The sequence below is a fragment of the Oncorhynchus clarkii genome, chromosome 17, assembly GCF_045791955.1.
Source record: "Oncorhynchus clarkii lewisi isolate Uvic-CL-2024 chromosome 17, UVic_Ocla_1.0, whole genome shotgun sequence".
Lineage (NCBI taxonomy): Eukaryota > Metazoa > Chordata > Actinopteri > Salmoniformes > Salmonidae > Oncorhynchus > Oncorhynchus clarkii.
In genome coordinates this window covers 17,861,323-17,883,634 of record NC_092163.1, presented here as the reverse complement: position 1 = coordinate 17,883,634, position 22,312 = coordinate 17,861,323, and the positions used below count along the sequence as shown (strand labels likewise).

The 22,312-nt window shown below is 45.4% G+C and overlaps 1 protein-coding gene across 1 annotated transcript; it reads left to right on the top strand.

Annotated features, from left to right (window-relative positions):
• Positions 1-729: 729 nt before the first annotated feature.
• Positions 730-22,312, top strand: LOC139370408 (junction plakoglobin-like). Its single transcript, XM_071109862.1, has 16 exons — positions 730-868; positions 14,338-14,390; positions 14,784-14,954; positions 15,194-15,447; positions 16,395-16,633; positions 16,922-17,123; positions 17,563-17,707; positions 17,942-18,045; positions 18,264-18,602; positions 18,929-19,081; positions 19,198-19,317; positions 19,438-19,588; positions 20,311-20,432; positions 20,789-20,831; positions 21,198-21,353; positions 21,531-22,312. The coding sequence occupies exons 2-15, from the start codon at positions 14,378-14,380 to the stop codon at positions 21,344-21,346; spliced, it is 2,205 nt and encodes a 734-aa protein (XP_070965963.1). The 5' UTR covers positions 730-868; positions 14,338-14,377; the 3' UTR covers positions 21,347-21,353; positions 21,531-22,312.

Below are 22,312 nucleotides of genomic sequence, written 5' to 3'. Positions count from 1 at the left end.
ACTGCCTCTGATCTGAAGGACTCACTACACACACATGCCTTGTTTGTAAATTATGTCTGAGTGTTGGAATGTGCCCCGGCTATCTGTAAATAAATAAAAAGCAAGAAAATGGTGGCGTCTGGTTTGCTTAATTTAAGGAATTTGACATTATTAATCATTTTACTTTTGATACTTAAGGATATTTAAAACCAAATACCTTTACTCAAGTAGTGTTTTACTGGGTGACTTTCACTTTTACTTGAGTATTTTTCTATTATGACAATTGGGTACTTTTTCCACCACTGTGGGCTGTCTTCTCTATAAAAATGTGATACGAATTTATGCCACCACTTCGCGACATAAAAGCTAGTCTACCCATGTGACTCACCTTCTGTCTCGGCAAGTTTCATGACGTAGCCAAAGGTGTGGCCATTCTGTAGGTTACTTTCTCACACAGGTAGACTAATACCCTGTGTGAGCAGGGCATGCTAACCACTAACATTATATCCATAGTTGTACATTCGAAAAAACAAAATAACAATGTTTTATTAATGTAGTTGACCAAAAATACCGTTGAAACTAAATTAATATTACTGTACAGAGGTTTAATATTAATTGGTCGGTAGACTCAAGTAAACACACCTTTGTTTTGTTCTGGCCAATTGCGTTTAAATTCCAAATTGTGGAGAATTAAAGGGTGGGGTCGGGTCGACAGCGCTTGTGGTAAGAGGGGCGGAGTCTCCGATGTTAGCCTTTTTACTCATTGTTCTGAGTATCATCCTACCGCAGTTGAGGTGAGGCATAGAGAACAAAGTATATCGGTGGAAAAGTCTGTTTGTGGACCTGCGTAGACTTGGAATATTCGAAACAACTTCTTGTATTTTGACAGGTAAGAAAGATATGTATTTATGGTCACATTTCCGTGTATTGACAGTCTTCGGAGAGAGTAAATTCGTGTCAAGTTAGTCGAGTGGGATAGGATAATCACAGTTTCTCCATTCCTGTGTTGCGCTTGTCTCTAAACTGGGAACATAATTTCCCAGCATTCCATAAATGTTCTTCCCGGTCTGGATACAATGTAGCCTATCTCTGACATTCTGTCTCCTTCAATTTTTAGATTTGTCTCTGAACCTGATGGCAGAATAGCGTAATGTTCCTTTCCTATTGTCAAGTGTCTAGTCGTTAAAAAGTAGGACATTAGTTATCGTGGGTGTATTCATTACGCCGATACTGTTGCACAACAGAAACCACCGTTTACTCCTTCCTGCCTATTTAAGAGCAAATGTTGATGGTTTATGTCGCTACAAGGTTTTGTCAAACGCTGTTCCTGCCAAATAGATGTGCGCATTTTTTTTGTTGTTGACAAACTATTGATCAACTTCTTGACTTCATGCACATTTGAATAGAGCTGAAAGTCAATACTGGTGTGACCGTGTGGGTACACAGTAGAGAGTGAGAGATGATCGAAGTTCGTCTACCCCTCATCCATTGTCAAATCCACTGTCCGCCCCCCCCGGGGCTTTGACAACCCCGTTGAGTTGGGGGTGGGGCATGACATGAGTGCCTGCATGGTTCACACATACATAATGGGTTAGGATGAATAATACTGATACCGAAATGTCCTTACATGACTTTCACACCTACAATACATTCTCTTTTAGGGCAGTTCAGATCCACAAGGGAAGTGGTGCCAGTAATGTCCAGGTCTTTGTCCCAATTGGCACCCTATTCCCTATATAGTGCACTACTTTTGATCAAGGCCCATTGGACACAAACGAGGTGTTCAGGCTGATGACATTATCCATACCAGTGAACCTCTATTGCCTCATTCATCCTTTTCCAAAGGGAACCATATGCCATTAGTTACAGTAGTTTTACTACCTCCTCTATGCCACTGCAATAGCAGAGCACAGATCCTCTCATTTTATTTCACAAGTAAATCCACTTTCACTTCCAACATGCAACCAAAATAACAGTATCTTGTTTGCTCATCTTACATGGTTTAGTCTTTTCAAATACACCAAAGACCAACTTTAATAACTGTCCAAGTCAAATTTGACTTGGCACAGCCTGGTATTAGGGCTGGACAGATGTCTGTCAAGATGGAGAGCTGTCACACCAGTCATGATCATGCCATTCCAATGACCAGAAACAACCAAGAACAATCGCATCAAAACAACCAAGTTTTTTGCATTCAACTGCATATTGAGTCTGGGCCAGTGAGCCCAGCTGATGTTTTGAATGGATGTCAGGTTGAATTGAGTTTCATCCCTTCACACATTCTCTACGCCAGTGCATTCTCCTGGTCTGCCCTGGCCAGGCCTGCCATGCTGCTGGTGCTGTGCCATGAGGTGCAGTCTGGCTCGCCTGGGGCTGCTGACTGCCTCTGGGGGGGTTTAGGCTGAGATTTTCAGCTGCAGCTGGGGTCATACTGGCGCTAATCCTTCCCCCTGCTTAATTCCTTGATATTGTCCTACATTAGGCCAGCATGGGGTGAGGGGATTACCGACGATTCAACCAACTCCATATATCTCCTCCTCTTTCTTTTCTTTCCTTCCTTTTATTATCATGCTGTCTTGTTACGTGTGTCTCTAACTTGGTTCCACGTTTGCAACGTCTAAAATGTGACCCTTCCCTACCTAATTGTCCTCCCTCGTCTTGACTTTAGTCTCTCTCTCCTCACCCCCTGCCCGCCCTCCCCCGGTGGCGTCTGAGCAGAACAGAGGGCTCAGTTACACCACAGAAACTAATCAGGCCACGCGTGGGACCAGGCCTCGGTGCCAATGTGTGTATCCAGGTCGATTGTGTTTGTGTGCATGTGTAGGCTACATATGGGGATGGAAGACTGTTTTTTTTATTTATTTTTTTCTGGTCAGCCATGATATGGACTCGTCTTCTATCTGGGGTTAAAGAGGAGGTGGGACGATATCGACCTAATCTCCTAAGGGTTAAATCGCCAGGCAGGGGCTTAAGATATCTTCTCAGACAATGCTGTTATCAACTCAAAGCAGATTTACTGTGACTTCTACCCTCCCCATCGCCACCATTTTAAAAAATTCTTGGCATAGAACAACAAAGGACGTCAAAGACACAAATCCTTATCTTTTGATACGTTATCCCCAGACTAAGACGACTTCCATATTGGACGGCTGTTGCAAATGTCAAGGACATTACACAAGTGCAGAACAGAAGATATGAAGTTAAATTAAACAAACAATAGAGTCCCAAAGTGTCTTGGAACCCTCCTCCCAGTCATCAGTGGAGTGGCAGAGGTGGCACGATATGAAAGAATCCATCCAAGCTGGCATCCCCCGGGTGACCAACACAGCTGTGCTGCCATTACCGTCACAAATATGAATTATTCACTCAACTTTTTTTTTCTGGGGAGGCCTAACAACCGTTTTTCCTCATCACTTGGTGCTCTGGAAGTCTGGTACTGCTCTGCCATGTGTATTATTTTCAAGTCGGCTCCTATCAGACAGCTCTTCATAAACCACCACGCCACATCTGCTGACAGCATGCTGGAAATGGCTGCATCCATTACTGTCTGTTTCTTTTACGAATATATTACCATTGATAATTTTTTTCATTACTGACATAGTTTCACGAGAAGGGAGGGACTGGAGTGGACTGGATTCCTGAATCCATGAGTGACTTAAATAGAGATTTTACAGTTGGGCTGGTTTGTTTAGCCTGCACTGAGCAATGCTTCTCAAGAAGTTGACTCGGATGATTACTCCTAGTCATTGCTGTGGTGTCGCTCTTCACTCTGCTCTCTCATCTCCCACTTCCTACTCATCCGTTAATTGCACTCCAATGAGCGGGAGAGGAAGGGAGGAGTGCCGGTGTGGTGGAAAAGGAACGCTAACGACTGGGAATTCTTCACCGTGGAGACATGCACTATCCGAGAAGAGAATCATCAGCCTCCATCTAGAAGAGTGACTATAAGTCACACACAGATATGAAGTGTCTGTTAGAATGATTGATGCACAATGACGTGTAGGTGACATTTATTTATGGAAGCAACACCCCCCAATAACCTCACTTCCACCAAAGAAAGAAAGTTATCTGTACTCTTCCGTCCGTGCTTCAGTCCCCTGTCGTCTTTTATATCGGTCACGGTTTACGTGAAGAACATTTTAGAAGTGGAAGCATAAACACTGCAGGTAAATGTAGCTACTCAAGCTTCCCCTCCAAGGATGTCTGGTACATATTTTGGGCGGGGGGTGGTATTCTTTAGCGTCCCCTCAGATTTAATCCCCTCCGTGCTCTCCCTAGCCTCCCTTCCGCCTTTGATCTTTCTGAAATATTCATCATCTGTCGCATCGCCTCAATGCTCACCAGCACAGCCATGCATATATCCAGTATCCACGCTGCAGCAGGTGAAGCCTCCCCACGGACCCCAAAGGAGGGCTTTAGATGGAACCAAGCGAACCTCGCTGTCCAAACGGTGACAGACATTCATTCTAAATGCTCTGTAGAAAACTCTTGTATGGTCCCCATCGAGAACTGAGAAACGAAGCTCACTATAAAATACTTATTTTCATTCACTCCCATTGCCGTCCTCCCATTCGCCCTAGATAGTGTGACACCAGCCTCCTCGTCCGTTCTACCTCCATACAGAGTAATTGTGGACAGCAGCCCAGCATGTTACATCAGTTCATGCAGCATCGTCCTTCCTTGCAGTGACAACACAGCCTCTCGTTACTCTCTAACAAGGGTATTCAACTCTTACCCTACAAGATCCGGAGCCTGTTGGTTTTCTGTTCTACCTGATAATTAATTGCACCTGGTGTCCCAGGTCTAAATCAGTCCTTGTTTAGAGGGGAACAATGGAGGGGAAAAAAGCAGTGGAACTGGCTTCGGGTCCAGAGTTGAGTTTGAGGGCTCTATAACAATGGAGGCCGGAAACAAGGCAAGCTCAACTCTTCAGATACCACAATGACGGCTCAGCCTTCTTCCATAGACCACACAGCCTTCCATAGGCCCTCAGTCGTTGTTACATCAGAGAAGCCACACAGACATGGAGGCCTAGTTCTACTGCTACACACTTTCCTCCTGCCCTTTGCTCTGGCCCCTCCTCCTTCCCTTCTCTTTGTAATCTGATCCTAGTCTGCACTTCCACACTTCAGAGACAACACAGACCTGCTATAATTCATAGTGAGAGGAGCGTACAGGGAGTAAACATGAATTACCCATATAGCTCGTCCCAGTCGGAGCCAACTCTACCCCCCCTTTGGTCTGGTGTAACACTCTTTCGACACATCTACCGATGGATGTAAGCCTAATATTTTAGAATGATTATTTAATCAGTTACTGGTTAGACATTAGTGTAACACACTATGTCCAATAAAACCTACATTGACTTGCAAGTCATCGTTTTATTTTTATTTGGCAGTTGACTGCTAGCTGTTTTCCGGGCTATGTCAATTAACACAGTAATAACATTAGCTAAGGCATTGCATTTCTCCTGATGAATCACTGCTAATGACACCGTGTAGCTGCTGTAATGTAAAACCATGCTGTTAAAGTCTTGGGAATGGCCACCATTTTATAATGCTGCCACTGTATTTTAGCTAGGGTGTTAATGAAGCATTTCATCAAGTCCAGTAAGCAAAACTCAAACTAGGCCTAAATTCTCTTTTTAATTAGTATTTTTTTTTTTTTAAGTCAGAGAGACTTCATGCTTTGACTCTTGAAAGCATATTATAAACAGACGTAAAATGTCTTTGACACGCAGGTTCTCTTAGACATGGATTTTCACAGAATCAGATATCGTCCCCTCTTTCAAGTTGGCGAATGTGCGCCAGCGCTCTGGTTCACATGCGATCCTGCCAGCGGGGCCCTGCTTTGTGTACTTAAGCCTTTTCAATGTGCCATACTGTAGTGGGGGTTTGGCATGCTAGTGGAGCCGAGAGGGGAGTTCCATCGACTGGCTGTTATCGGTGGACTGATAAATGGACTGTAAGAAAGTAGCTGGAACAGCTCGTAGGGCAGGAGCCTATGAGTGAACCCTCTGGACAGGATGCTAGTCTATCGCAGGGCCTTACCGCCAATCTATCTCCTGAGTGCGAAGCAGAGACTGATCAGGTCCCATTTTTACAGTCTTTGGTAGGACTCAGCCGAGGATCGAACTCCCAACCTTCCAATATCAGGGTGGACACTAACCTCAAATCAAATGTTATTTGTCACATGCGCCGAATACAACCTTACCGTGAAATGCTTACTTATAAGCCCCTTAACCAACAATGCAGTTTTAAGAAAATATTTACTAAATAAACTAAAGTTTTTTTTTTAAAGTTACAATAATGAGGCCGTATACAGGGGGTACCGGTACCAAGTCAATGTGCAGGGGTACAGGTTAGTCGAGGTAATTTGTAACATGTAGGTAGGGGTAAAGTTACTGCATAGATAATAAACAGCGAGTAGCAGCAGTGTAAAGACAAACATGAGGGTGGTTTCAATACAAATAGTCCAGGTGGCCATTTTGATTAATTGTTTAGCAGTCTTATGGCTTGGTGGTAGAAGCTGCTAAGGAGTCTTTTGGACCTAGACTTGGTGCTCCGGTACCCCTTGCTGTGCAGTAGCAGAGAGAACGGTCTATGACATGGGTGACTGGAGTCTTTGACAACTTTTTGGGGCCTTCCTTTGACACTGCCTTGTAAATGGGTCCTGGACGGCAGGAAGCTTGCCCCCATTGACGTACTGGGCCGTAAGCACTAGCCTCTAGTGCATTACGGTCGGATGCAAAGCAGATGCTATACCAGGCGCTGATGCAACTGGTCAGGATGCTCTCGATAGTGCAGCTGTAGAACTTTTTGAGGATCTGGGGACCCTTGCCAAATCTTTTCAGCCTGCTGAGGGGGTGAAGGCGTTGTCGTGCCCTCTTCACGACTGTCTTGGTGTGCTCCACTATAGCCCCATCAATGGGAATGGGGTCGTGTTCGGCCTTCCTTTTCCTGTAGTCTACGATCATCTCCTTTGTCTTGTTCAAGTTGAGGGCCACTGAAGTTGGTATAAATGGACTGTAGCCTACACTCAAGTGGGCGCATTCACCTAAAGTAAACCTTCACAGATAGTAGTTTCCTGCACCTTTCTTCAATTTTGACTGATAACTGTAACTAAATATTGGCCCAACATTAGTTTCTGATGTGGTTGTATCTGCATGGGAAACGATTCTCTCTGTGTAGCAAATGTCATTGAGCCTGTCCCTCTGACTGGGGGGAAAAAAACAATCCAGACCCCCGGTGCTGCTGAGTCATAGCCTGGTCTGACTGTGGAATAACCACAACTTCCTGTAGCCCACACAGTAGATCCATTAGCATCACGCTCCACACCACTGCACATCCTCCTGTATAGATTTTTATACTCCACAGTTGGCCAATTAACCCCTATTTCTTTGCGTGGTCCCACAGCGGACAATGTGAAGGGTGAGTGGGAGAGTATGAATAAGAAGGGGAGATGGTGGTGAGAGGGTCCTGAGGGCTTTAAGCTTTCTCTCAGCAGACTAGCTGGACCAAGACCACCTGCCAAACACACAGGGGGCACACAGCTGTGTGTGTACCATGTCTAGAGAGCACTTACTGACCGCGGGGCTCAGCTGGCAAGCCAACCACTCACAAATCCATTTTAGAGAGAGAGAGTATATGTGTGTGTTGAATTTTTTTCCCCCCCGGTATTTTACAAGCGTTCATCCCGATTTTAATAAATATTTTTTCTCCTGGGTAACCTGGTATTTCTCAGCAACACCAAGTAGCTATGACTCAGCAGGACCAAGCTCGTCTCTTTCCTGGCACCCCAATGGTGGAACCAGCTTCCCCCTGAAGCTACGACAGCAGAGTCCCTGCCCATCTTTTCCGAAAGCACCTGAAACCCTACCTCTGTCTGCTAAATAACATTTCCGTCCAAAACCAGGTGTCATATAAATATGTTAGGATTTGATTAGAGCTCTGATCGGCATGAAAATTCAAGCCTGATGCTACCCGAGCCAGACGAGCCATTCATTAAAGACATTTTATTAGCCCGAGCCCCAAAAAAGCCCAAATGATTGTGCCGTTATCCAATAGGCTACTGCACATTACGCACGAAAGTAAAACGATCCAGTAAACTTTTTAACTGTGGCCTGTATTATTGTTTACATGGACTGGAATTATGCACCTTGTTCAAACCATGAAGCTGGGGAGAACACGTGATGCTGGTGCGGGACATTTGTAAGCTAGTAAATTAGATTTTAATTTGAAATATAATATGGCCTATTTTACATTTTGTATAATTAGTAGGCTGACTCATTAGCTTACCTGTTGTAATATTTCTGCTAGTGTTGTACGACGTGAGTAATGCATATTAGCTCTCTCGCTCTTGTTGCTTCCTCGTTCTCGTCAGTTAAATCGTTGGCCCTCCTCGTAATGACATGCGTGAATAATATGGGACTAGAGTAAGATGCAGACGGATTTAGCTTCTCTTCACCGAGATTGAATGGTTATGGGTCTGAATAAATAACTGCTATAGTCGATCACCATAGCATTTAATGTTCAGCAAGCTTGCATCCCTCTTAGGACGCAAATATACTACATTCTAGTCTAGCTTTTCCTGGGACTCCACAAGAGTTAAGGAGAGAGGCCTGTGGATGGCCGGTGAGTATTGTGCAAGAGTGAAGACTCGCACTGTGAATTGCGCTCCATATGCGCTGTCTGTCACCACACAGTGTTATTTTTCATGCAAAGACTGATTTTTAGACATGACATTATAAATTAACATTTCCATTTCACATCATGTGGTCCTTAGAAATTATTTACTGGTTTCTCAGTTATTTATCCCGGGAAACAGGAGTAGGTTTGGATGGAAAATCTCTTAATCTTGCTAACCCAGTTCCCACTATTAAACCCTAGTCTGTGTCCATCTGTGTGTGTGTGTGTGTCACGGTGCGTATATGTGTGGGGGAGGTAGGTCCATCTTATACACAGATGGTGAACGCAGCTTTACAGATGTGTGGTAATGGGACTTAATCTGCTTGATCTGTACCCCCCCCCCCCACCTCTGTCACAACTGTCTCTAGTCTCTTGAGCCCTCTCTCTTATGGCTGTCTGTGGAACAAGTCTCCCAGGATCAAGGATCAAGAAAACAAACCTCTGTCTGCGAGACCAGAAAGAAATTCTGCACATTGTATTACTGCTCTCAGATGTAGATTTATGATCGGCTTTAGAGACCCACAATGTTTAGACTGTGAAGGTCTATGATGCCTCGAGCCACACCTCCACCATTGTTTTTTTCCCCCATCAGGCTTTTGACACAGATTGAACCCTTTTTATCTCCTGAGATCTGGGTTCTTCCACTCTGTCATTTAGCCCTCTTCATTCCTTTTGGGTGTAGCTTAGGCTAGCCTGGTTCAGTCAACCTTATCTTGGTAAACCGCTGGATCTTTTAGTGTGTCAAGGCTTAAGCTAATAGCCATTTTTTAATTCAATTCAGTGTATAAATGGATAGGGCTGTAAAGAGGTTCCAATTTAAATTTAGCAATGCTGCGGTTTATACACTCCAGCGAATGGGTGTGTTTTGCCAGATAGGAGCCAAAGACCACACACACACACACACACTGCCACACCTTGCCAGGGTTATGAGGACACTCCCCAGTCTGGCATGCCTGTGTGTGGAGGCTGGAGATGATGAGCAGTATTCACACCATCTGTGGAACCTAGTTAATCATCCACTGACACAGCGTCTGCGTGAGCCCGTTTAGTCAAGAAGGGATCGTTTGGATGTGAGACAATAGTTATTATGACTTGTTTGTCTGCGAGGAGGTGATGGTGTTTATTTGCAGTGGAGAGAGAGTTTAGCTCAGGACTATTTTGGTTGATGTTCGCAGCGGGAAAGTGTGTTGAACGAGGCTAAATGTATGGGGCTAGTGTGGAATGTCACACCAGGATTAGAGCGATGGGGCCAAACCGCATTCATCTCTCTTTCACTCTCGTCCACTGGGGGCTCTCTGACCGTCACATTCCTGCCCTCAATGTGTTGTGCTTCCTGGAAGGCCTGCCCATCAGTCCAGAATGCTCTAGGGTAAAGCTTCCCCTAGGTATATCTAGGATCAGATTCCCCTCCCCCAATCCTAACCTTAACCATTAGTGGGGGGAAATGCAAAACTGACCCAAGATCAGAATCCTCAACTCTCCCAGTAGCTCAGGAAGAACAATAGTAGGGGTGGGCAGGGGTTTGGAGAAGGAAAGTATAGCTCCTAGTACAGTGGTGAAAGAGAATGGAACGAGGTACAGTAGGAGGGAGCGAGTCCATCAGTCATTAACCACACTACTTAGAATGCAGGGCCGAGGAGCAAAGTCCACTCCGAAGTACACACCATGAAATCCAACAGCAGTTCCTGGTCACTACCCACGATGTAGCAGTGTTCATTGGCAGGTATACAGTGTTTTTCTGTCAGTAGACGACACATTGCAATACTACTACTTCTTTTAACTTGTGGTCCACACAGCTCAAGCAATCCGTGCTTTTCATTTCCAGTTGATTCCTAATGGGGGGGGTTGGTGAAGGAGCCACAAGTTCTAGGTCTGTTTGATGTTTTACCGGCACCCAGAACACTGTAAAAACACACTCAACATGCCTCTCTCTCTCCTATCTGTTCTTCTCTGCTATCATATAAACTGTATCACCATAGCCATCTATAGTCTGGTACAGTCAGGGTCAAGGTTGCCGAGGCTGTTTTCAGTGTTACAAAAACGCGTGAGAATAAGATTGATGGACAACCAGGAAGAGTTGATAGACCTAGATAAAGTCAACAGTATAGTGTGTGTGTGTGTGTGTGTGTGAGTGAAGTCTTTGTTACTAAGGTGATGCGGGGTGTGTCGCAACAGCGCGACAATCAAATCGGAAAACACGTTGTCTGAACCTGCTGCCTTGCCCAGGAAAACAGATGGCACAAACTGACAGATTCACCAAAAACAATGAAAAGTTCATTTTTCATATTCCAGAGGTGTGTGTGTGTGTGTGTGTGTGTGTGTGTGTGTGTGTGTGTGTGTGTGTGTGTGTGAGCTTGTGGAACCAGAATATACAGCATGCCCAGTATTTTGGAAATTTGCCATGGTATAATTTTTTTCTGTATAATTTAATTTATTATTACCTAATGGTAGTTGGCACAGTTGAAATGACGAGACACTCCCAAGCTTGGGAAAAGGAGAAATGAGTGCCACACCTCTATTTAAACACAGAGTGAGTGAGAGAGAGTAGGAGAGGTGGGGAAAGAGCCTGGGAGACATTTTCTGTGTCCATGATGAGTCAGCTTGTACCTGTAAAGTACAAGCTCAGACAGAAACGCCAACGCCCCGTTCACTGTGAACCCCCATAGGTCAGCTAGCTAGCTGGCTGGGCTGTGACTCGACTATTCCCAATGGAGCTGAGCTAGGCACAAGTACCTCTCAAGGGCCTAGAGTGAGACCGATGCATACTGTGTGTATATATACACACACACACACACATATATACATACTGACACTCCCATGGCAACATGGTGACTTGCCTGTGACTCACCAGTCTGTTCCAAATGCCAGCGAGATAAGTACACATGAGGGCTCTCTGGGTGGAGGGTCTAGAATAAACACACAATCTAATTTCTCTCTGAACCCGGGGGAAAACACAGGAAGTTCATTAGTGAGAATTATACACGCATCTCCACTACACTTCTGTTCTCTGGGAAATGCATAAACTCCCCAGTTCTAGAGATTGAAACAACACACACACACACACATCCCCCATTCTGAGCCCCGGGGCTAACGCAGAAGGGTGTGGTACTATCATTCACATCCGTAACAGGGCTCACTGCTTGGCAGACCCACAGAGCAACTCCAGACTCATTTCAGACAAGAATAGTTATGTACGCTGGTACAATAGTTCTACCTCGCATGTACAAAAATACTTTGGAGCAGCATAGAAGAACTTGTGTTACAAGTGATTTCCAGAGGGATGGCAATTATATTTCTAAAACGGTCCTATATATGAGATGAAACTAATATGCTTTTGCATAGTAAAGCTCATAGATGGATATATTATGTTTACTGTATTTGGCCATAATCACATATATGTAAATACAGTACCTGGAGGTGCCTGGATTGCGTACAAGGTAAGGCAGAGGTAGCCAGGAATGTTAGTGCATCGCCCATCAAGTACCAACACGCCAGCGGGACATGCTGTCACGACTTGCCACATTATTTCCCCTAGCTACTACAAGGTGGAAAATGGATCTGCTTTCCTTCATTCCTGCCATACGGTAGTCAGTCCAACCCTCCACCTCATTTCCATAGCAGCATATATTTGGAAAGAAACCTATATTTGTCCGAGTTTTCTATTGAATATTAAGTGAATTTGTAAGCTACTCTCTCATGCCTCATAGGAAGTATTTCATATTGTATGTGTTTGCGGCCTGAGTCTAGAAATGAGCAGGTAAATATAATGGTTTAAAAGCGCCAGGAATACCCACTCTCGTATCAGTAAGGAAAGGCGGTGCAAAATTAAATCGACTTCGTCATACGTAGTTGATCTCCGCTAATTCTTGTTCGTATGGCGCATTCATGTGGAACTGTGTGACGTCTCAAGCTGCTACATTCATGCGTATGAAAAATTAGATGCACGTAAACAGAAACGTGTAAACGCACACTTGGCCTTTTGCTCTTTGGGAGAATGGCTCTAAACAGCCTGACTCTTCCCACCAACTCTCCCACAATCCGATCCAGTTTACAAACACACACAGCATGTCAGTAATGTCTGTGTCCAGCGAAGAATCCCATCCCTTCAATTACAGTAACTCCCTTCACCGCAAACATCTGAACCACACACTGGTGACATTGTTAGAGTGGACTGTGGCGTCACGTGCCGCTCCCATCGCATTTAACTGCAATGAACGAGACAGCATTGATCATGTATTGAGTGAGTGGTGGGTTGAGTGTAGAAGTCGTGACGTTTTGTTCAGTGAAACCGAGTGTTTACATTGAGCAGTGGATGTGGGTTATCCTCCAACTAGCTTTCTCCTGCACCAGAGGTTATTTTGAGTCTGAAGACCATCAGAATTAGGAATGTGTGCAATGTGAGACGCGCACACACACACGGAAAATAATATGCCCATAAACAAACGCTTAAACACTTGGACAGACTCACACACTTGGCCTTTGCTCTTTGGGAATTGGCTCCAAACAAAGTTAAAATGCATTTAATTGTAAGAAATGTTTAGAATATTGGTGGAATTCTAGACATTCAGTTAGATAGCTTTGGTTAAATATCCCCATGCAATGTTAATGGTGAGCTAACATGGCTGCAATAGAATGAGTCGGCATGTAACTGCATCATAATGCAGAAACCACATTGGGCCAACTGAGTGAACCAGGAGAGGAATCATTTTAAATGGGGAAAGAGTAGATGAGGCCCAAACCAACACTTCAGAAGGAATGCACTTTAGCTGCATGACATAGTTCAGGAGAGGAGAGAAAGGGAAAGGGGGATATCTAGTCAGTTGTACAACTGAAAAGTGTCTTCTGCATTTAACCCAACCCCTCTGAATCAGAGGGGTGCAGAGGGCTGCCTTTATCGTCATCCACATCTTCGGAGCCCGGGTGTATGATAGATAGTCACAACAAGAGAGCAGAATAGAGATAAGAGGCAGGTACTGCCGGGAAAATGACTTGATAAGGATTGGGGGGGGGGGGGGGGGGGGGGAACTGAGGTGGGAGTGTTTATTTTAAATCAGCCAGTGATAAATGGTTATTAAGCATTGGGCCTGTAGTTACAGGTGAAGGTGTGGTGTTTTGAGGAGGAAATGTGTGTGTGTGTGTGTGTGACTGTGTCCACTATAAAGGTGTTGTCTTAGGAGGAATAAGGTGTGTATGAATGACTACTTACTTTCACTCACTCACACTAAACCTGTCTAGCGGGTTCTGGTGGCTGATACTGTGAGTCGGCAGGCAGGTGTCTAGCTCCCACAGCTGTATGTATAGGCGGAGGCTCTGCCCGGGGTTAAAGGCCGCGGGGGCTTAGCAGTTGGCGTTCCAGTCCTGCAGCTGTCCCTCTGCCCCCTCACCCTCCCCTCCTATCCCAGCAGCCTTTGCTGCTGACTCGGCGTTGTCATTTCTGGCACTGTTCAGAGGGAGGGCATTCGTTCACCTGTATCATCTGTATTCTTACCTGGGAGAAAGTTAAAATACATTTGATTTCATATTCTAACAGCCTAATTAATATTTAGCCTTAAAACAGGATAGAAGAATATGAAAGTAAACTGTATACTGTAAAATAGTGGTATGATTGTAATTTGTAGCAAAATGTGAAAGATAATTATTGATCTAAATGCAATTTTTTTGTGTATTTCAGGACTTCTCCATTGTTGTTGGTTTGAGCCCAGGAGGCCACCATGGAAATGCAGAGTGGGTTCATAATCTGGCTATATTATTCTCAACCTTTTTATTTCTTCCTTTTTCTTCCTCTTAATTCCTCCTCTCCCTCATATTCCTTCCTCTCCTTTGTTCAACTGAACACAATGTCTTCCCCTTAGTGCAATAACAAGTATGTTCGACGCATAATGGCTCATAGGTAACTTCTAAGTGCAGTGTTGTCTCTTATAACCCCTCTTTGCTTTCCCTCCAGGCGCATTAACAAGTGTCGGCTATTATTCTAAGTGCAGTCCATAATAACCCCATCCATTTTCCCTCTGTAGTGGGCGAGCCCTGAGGGCACTAACAAGTGTGTTGAACATATTATAATATATTACTTCAAAGTGCACTTCCACTCTAACCTCTCTGCCCTCCTTCCCTCCGTAGTGGGCAATGAGGGGAGGGTGAAGGTGAAAGAGTGGCAGCAGACATACTACGCCGGGGACTCTGGGATTCAGTCAGGAGCCACCACAGTGAGGACCGATGACGACGGGACCGAGTACAGCACCAAGCAGTACAGCACCGTCACCACCACTGTCGTCTCAGAGAACCCTGCTGGTGAGACGCGCGCAGTTTAGTGCTTGAATACACACGCTCAAATTGACATAAACAAACATTCAAAAGTACAACCCGCTACAAACAACCACTGTCACTTAGGAACATGGAGTTAAACCTCACACAGCAAAAAAACATTCACACACACCTTATTACTGCTTAATACTGAACTATCATTCAAACCCACGATCAAAAAATACAAACCACTCAACCCTCTCCTCCTCTCTCCTCCCTCCTTGTAGAAGTGGAGTCTCAGTATGCCCTGACCCGAGCCCAGCGTGTCCGAGCGGCCATGTTCCCAGAGACGGTGATGGAGGGCACGACCATCCTGTCCACCCAGACTGACCCGTCCCAGATGACCAACGTCCAGCGGCTGGCCGAGCCCTCGCAGCTCCTCAAGACGGCCATCGTCCACCTCATCAACTACCAGGACGACGCCGAGCTGGCCACTCGCGCCATCCCCGAGCTCACCAAGCTGCTCAACGATGAGGACCAGGTACAGTACTGGTTGTTTGACACGTCTGTCTTTGCGTCAGGGTTGGGCTCAATTCAGAATATTTGAATTGACTCCCATTCAGCTCATTGATTGATTTGGCCACACAGAATGTAGAATTTTTGAGTTTGAGTAACAGGAAGTACAATTTTATTCAGTGCTGTTCAAAGAAATTGCACTCAGTCATAGAACATGAACGTTTAATTGACCCTGACAGGTCACACTTCCAGATACCAAGGAACATATCACACTTCTCTGGAAACAATGTTCATGTAGTCTTTTAACCATAGTGCTTAGAATAGAACATATTTCCACCAATGATTTCATTTGTTTGGCTTCTTTTTGAAGGTCTTAGGGTCAACTTGAGGGTTAAACGAATGCATTCTGGGGGGTGTGGTATTAATGAAATAACTTTGCTCATTCATTTGAAGTTTGTCCTGAAAATCTGTTGTTGAAACAACATTTTATATGCATGTATTTAACATGTTTGATATTTTATCAATTAGATATACATTTGACTACAACCCATTATAGAAGAGGCATTTGAATTTCACATTCTATTTCCTTTAATTCATTTGAATTGCAATTCTGTACACTGTTTACTACTACAATTCAAATGTATTAATTGAATTGGAATTTGAGGCATTTTCAATTCTGAATTGATCACTGCCCTGCTATGCATGTGTATTTTTCTTTATCTAGCCATCAATCCACCTTTGAATTAATTAATCAATGTCTAAATGACAGTCATTCATTGATGTTATTTACCACCAGTAATCACACTTTCCCCATAAACCTAACCCATCTCTACCCCTCCTTCCCATTAGGTGGTAGTCAAGCTGGCTGTCATTCATTCACATTGCTGTACTTTTCCAATAGTCAACCCTTCCCTGTTAATAGCTCTGCATTTTCCCTCCTTTCAAACTAACCAAACCCTCTCTGCCTTCCAGGTGGTGGTCAACAAAGCCTCCCTGATCGTCAACCAGCTGACCCGTAAGGAGGCGTCTCGCCGGGCGCTGATGGCGTCCCCCCAGATGGTGGCGGCGGTGGTGCGGGCCATGCAGAACACCGGGGACATGGAGACAGCCCGGGCTACAGCCAGCATCCTCCACAACCTGTCCCACCAGAGAGAGGGCCTGCTCTCCATCTTCAAGTGTGGGGGCATCCCTGCCCTGGTCCGCATGCTCAGGTAGGAGTCTGAGGGTCTGCGGGGGGGGGGGGGGGTGGCTAGGTAGGTAGGTAGTGTGTGGGAATGCTTCCTCTTGTCTCTCATTCTCTCTCGTAGCTCTTTTATTTTGTGGCCTTCTATACCTGGGTGGGGGATGTTGGGGGTGAAAGTTGTTGCAAGTCTCTCTCTTCTCGCTCTGTACAACCACAAGATTGACAAAGCATTTCAAAGTAAGACTCGTAATGAACTATGTTTATCTAAATCCTTAGGGTAACTCTCTCTCTCTCTCTCTCTCTCTCCCTCTGTCAGTTCTCCCATGGAGTCTGTGCTGTTCTATGCCATCACCACCCTCCACAACCTGCTACTGCACCAGGAGGGAGCCAAGATGGCGGTGCGCCTGGCCGACGGCCTGCAGCGAATGGTGCCTCTGCTGAAGAAGAGCAACCCCAAGTTCCTGGCCATCACCACCGACTGCCTGCAGCTGCTGTCCTACGGCAACCAGGAGAGCAAGGTGAGGGAGGGGGGTGTTTTAAGTGTAAGGGGTGTGATGTTATGCATGTCAATATTGTGAATGAGAGTGTGTTTGAATGATAGCCCTGTTTTGGCATGGGTGTGGCTACCATAGTAATTTTGTGACTGCACGCTTATGTGCATGTGATGATATCAGACAGGTGTGGCTGGGTATTGATGTCTACCCTGTGTGTGTTGCCTGTTATTTAATGGCTAAGTGCATGTTTGGACAGGAGCGATACATGGAATGTTTTGACCCTTTGAAGATGTTCCCGTTAACCTTTTAACGCCTAAACCCCTACTGGAAAATGAGGAATTGTGCACATCCAAACATGTCACGAGCTGGACTAAAAGTGAATGTCCACACTGTTTGCTGCTCATAGAAATGCTATCGCTTGATTCATATTGTTAAACTCTATTTCCCATCATCTCGCTCTCAGCTGATCATCCTGGCTAACAGTGGTCCGGAGGGCCTGGTCCACATCATGAGGAACTACAGCTATGAGAAGCTCCTGTGGACCACCAGCCGCGTGCTCAAAGTGCTCTCTGTCTGCCCCAGCAACAAACCTGCCATCGTGGATGCTGGTAAGTGTTTCAAACACAGGGAGGGGGTGTATTTGTAGTTACTTGTTGTAGATTTGCGACGACTGATACTGTGGTTTTAATAAATAGAAATGGGCTTCTTTATTTTCAGTTGTAAAGCTCTGAGATTATCAATGACGTTCATATTTTGCAGTAAAAGGAGTTAGACAAGAGATTCTCTCTCCCACCCTCTCATACACATTCTATCCATCCCTCTCTCTGTTTCCCCTCTGTCAGGTGGGATGCAGGCTCTGGGGATGCACCTGACGGGTTCCAGTCAGCGTCTGATGCAGAACTGTCTGTGGACCCTGAGGAACCTGTCGGACGCTGCCACTAAACAGGTGAGACTTCTACCTTCCAACCTAGAGACATATAGAGACTGTTTCCGTCCTGCTGTCTGTTTCTCTTGTGTTTGTCCTAACCTCTGACCTTTAACGTGCTATTTTTACCTCCCTTGCATTTACTCTATATGTTCTTATTTATTGCAACAGCGATGTTAAAAAAAAAAGTTAAAGTTAAGAACCACTAATATATTAGAAACTAAACTCTGTCTCTCTAGGAGGGTCTGGACAGTCTTCTTCAGACTCTCGTTGGTCTCCTGAGCTCTGACGACGTCAACATGCTCACCTGCTCCACTGGCATCCTCTCCAACCTCACCTGCAACAACGCTCGCAACAAGGCCATGGTCACCCAGAGCAACGGCATCGAGGCACTCATCCACGCCGTCCTGAGGGCGGGAGAGAAGGAGGATGTGGCGGAGCCGGCCGTGTGCGCCCTGCGTCACCTGACGTCGCGCCACTCCGACGCCGAGGTGGCCCAGAATGCCGTGCGCATGCATTATGGCATTCCTGCGATCGTCAAGCTGCTCAACCAGCCCTACTACTGGCCTGTCATCAAGGTGAGAGAGTGAGGGGTGGTGGGATAGAGGGAGATTAATAGTTGACAGATGGTTTCCAAGGGAGAGGGCTAACCATTCACGTAACCGGCTGCTTAATTCGCTATGAGGTGAGAATTAGGATGAGGATGTGATGGAAGGAGGAAAATGAGGGATAAGGAAGAAGCTACGTAGAGAGAACAGGGAGAGAAATGGTAGCGCGAGATAAACGATGATGAGATGGGTGACAATTTGTAAAACAAAACGTCTCGAACCAAAAATGTTGCTTTCTTTGTGATCACCAATCAAAATGGCGCCCGTCTCTAACCCCGCCTCTCTCTTGTCCTCAGGCTGTGGTTGGTCTGATCCGTAACCTGGCACTGTGCCCAGACAACCAGACCCCTCTGAGGGATGCGGGGGCCATCCCCCGCCTGGTCAATCTGCTGCTCAAAGCCCACCAGGACGCCCAGAAACACGGCTCCGCCGCACAGCAGACATACCAGGTAGGTGTAGAAACAGATCTGTCATTAAAATATATCCAACTGTTACATCAGTCATTTGCCCTATTCTTAACCTCCCTAGTCTCTTTTGTTGCTGACTGACTCTTGCTTTCTCTCAGGATGGCGTGAGGATGGAAGAGATCGTGGAGGGGTGCACAGGGGCCCTGCACATCATGGCCAGAGACCCCATCAACAGGGGAGAGATCGCCAGCATGCAGACCATCCCACTCTTTGTACAGGTAAGGTTTTTTCTTTCTTAAATATTTGTTTCTTACTTTTAAGACATCAATATCTCTATGTTGCTGCTTTTATCTCCTGTAGATTGTGTTAACCATTGTCTCCCTCCTCCTCCTACCTAGCTGCTGTACTCTCCAGTGGAGAATGTGAAGCGCGTGTCAGCGGGGGCTCTGTGTGAGCTGGCCCTGGACAAACAGTCTGCTGAGATGATCGACGCAGAGGGAGCCTCCGCGCCGCTCATGGAGCTGCTGCACTCCAACAACGAGGGCATCGGTGAGACCACTTCTCTTAAAACATCAGAAAACAGGATTTGCGATGGCTGCGTCACTAGTGACAGGTTTTTTTTATTAATTAAGTGTATAATAAGAGTCTGGTAGCAGCAGTTGTGATGTGTGGAGAGTCAGAGCAGGTGGTCAGTCTGAAGGCTTGTAGTTAGAAACTGTCTTTGAGCCTTTTGGTATCAGACCGTGTGATCCGATACCGTCTGCCCAACGGTAAGGGAGAGAACAGCTCGCGACGGGATGTGTGGGGGTCCTTGATGACGCTGCATGCCTTCCTCAGGCACTGTTTCCAGTAGATGTCCTTGATGGGTAGAAGCACGGTACCAGTGATGCACTGGTCCGTCATCACCACCCGCTGGAGGGCCTTGCGGTCCATGTGAATAGATTCAGAGGTTGTTGTTTGGCGTCCATTTGAGAGGAAGTTATCTGGAAGATGTTTTTTTTTTTAGTCTGACTGCATTTCCATAAACCAGTGGAACCTCAATGGGTGCAAGTCTCTGCTGGCTTTCATCTCTCTCTCGCTCATAATTGACCAATTATTGAGTCTGGGCCACATCTGATCCCTTAACTCAGTTGAATGCGAGACAAGGATTGAGAAGCATTACACACCACAGCCTTTTGATACATCATCTCAGATCTGGGTATAGATGAACTTTGTCTGTCAATCAATGTGTACATGTGATAATCTGATGTCACCTTTGTCCTCTCTCCCAGCCACCTACGCTGCCGCCGTTCTCTTCCGCATCTCCGAGGACAAGAACTCCGACTACAAGAAGCGTGTGTCCGTGGAGCTCACGCACTCCCTGTTCAAGCACGACCCCGCCGCCTGGGAAATGGTGAGTGTACCTATGCTCGAGGCCTCTAGTGCCATCTATGGCGAGGAGGGAGCCACTGCATGATCTAATAACGAATTGCAGCTTCTCTCAATTCCGATGAAACTGGAAAAAAATGACTTTGCTTCGATCGGTAATTTAACATTGATAAATGCATGTATTACATTTTCGTAGATTCTTATATGTGAAGTTTTTAGTTTCTGTAAAATGGCAAACGTGTAATATTTGTATTAAGAGAAAGGTAGGTAGACGATGCAGTTTAAGAAAACAGGTGACAGTGTGACACGGTTTCTGTCGACCATGTATGGGCAACTCGCTGACTTCATTTTGACCTTACACCTCTCGTGACCCCTCCCCAGGCCCACAATGCTGTCCCCATGGAGTCCGGCTATGCAGCAGACGGTGAGTAACTCACACTGGCGGAAAGGTGCCCATACTGACTGACTGACACATGGGGCAGGTGTGCCAGTGGGTTAATGTGCTAGTTAGTCACTGTTTCAATGGGCGGTTTCTGTGTAATGTTAATGTTAGTCAATGTATTGCTTTGCTATATTTGAATTTCTGACATGATTATACTGTATTGACAAGGAGAGAAAAAGCAATTGTTCTATATAACTTCAACGGTTAACTTCAACGGTTAACTTAAACCATGTTAAAAGTGAGCCCCCCCCCGACATTGTTTTATGAATTAAATATACGGGTATCATCTCCAGAAATGTTAATATTTTGCAAAGTGTTGATCTGTGTGTGTGTGTGTGTGTGTTTCAGAGCTGGACGCAGGCTACCACCAATACGGAGACTACCCTGGTGACATACCCATGGATGGAGAGATGGGGATGTCCGATGTTGAATACCAAAGTGGCGGCGGCGGCATGACCTACGACATGAGGCAACCGGGATATGCTGAGCGCTATTAGGACAACGGTTAGTGCATACACCCAATAATACAGACAAATGTACCCACGCTCTTATGGTCAAGCGGTGCAGACACACGAAGACGGAGCAGCCATTAGTTACATACACCTATTATTATAAAAACAAGTCGCACACCAAGTCAACCAGTTGGACCACTTTTTAATAAAGATTATGTTCTCTCGACAGGCACTGAAGGGATGAGAGGAGAGATGGGGGGGGGGGGGGGGGGGGGAGCAGCAGAAGAAGAGCAGAGAAGCGGGGGGGGGAGCAGAAGAAGAGAAATCGCAGAGAATCTTCAAATGGAGTGATGTCAATCTGTCTCTGCTCACCTCGATGTAGTATATGCAATTATCACTGACTGTGGGGCTCAGAATCTAACAGGGCTTACCTTCTGTTTTCTAAGAATGATGATGATGCACAGGTTTTTAGTCAAGTACGTTTTAAGGTTGTGTGCGCTTTTCGGTTGGGTAATCTATGCCAAAGAGATTTTATTTTGTGACGATAATCATGTAGATTCCTTTTTTCTTTTTTTTCTCCCCGATTTCAATACTAGTTGAAAACACTGCCAGAGGTGACTGGACAACGATGTGTACTATACAGCTCACCTGCTCACATGTTTGCTTTCTTTCTTCAGCCTTTGTAATGGACACTGCTGTTTTTAACTTTCTTTTAACACTATTTGCTGTTAACATTCTTCCCACTGTGTTTCTCGAAAGTCTGCATGAGTTAATTCACAGGTTAGTGAGTTAATTCATGAGCTAGTAGGGAGTTAGAGATGGTACTGACTCTGTGGTGTAATATTCTTACGTTGACTCACACAGTAGAAGAGAACAACCCAATAGACGGGAGTCTACTGGAGGCCCTAAATCAAGAACCTTAGGTGGAACGCTACTGACAGGGAATTTGTCTTTCTACATAAAGGTTTTTACTTCAATTTTGTTTAAGAAAATAAAGAATATATTAAAGTA

Coding starts and splice junctions, on each gene's coding strand:
- LOC139370408 (XM_071109862.1), top strand. Junction 15,448..16,394: donor TGCTCAACGATGAGGACCAG/GTACAGTACTGG, acceptor TCTGCCTTCCAG/GTGGTGGTCAACAAAGCCTC. Junction 19,082..19,197: donor CCGCACAGCAGACATACCAG/GTAGGTGTAGAA, acceptor GCTTTCTCTCAG/GATGGCGTGAGGATGGAAGA.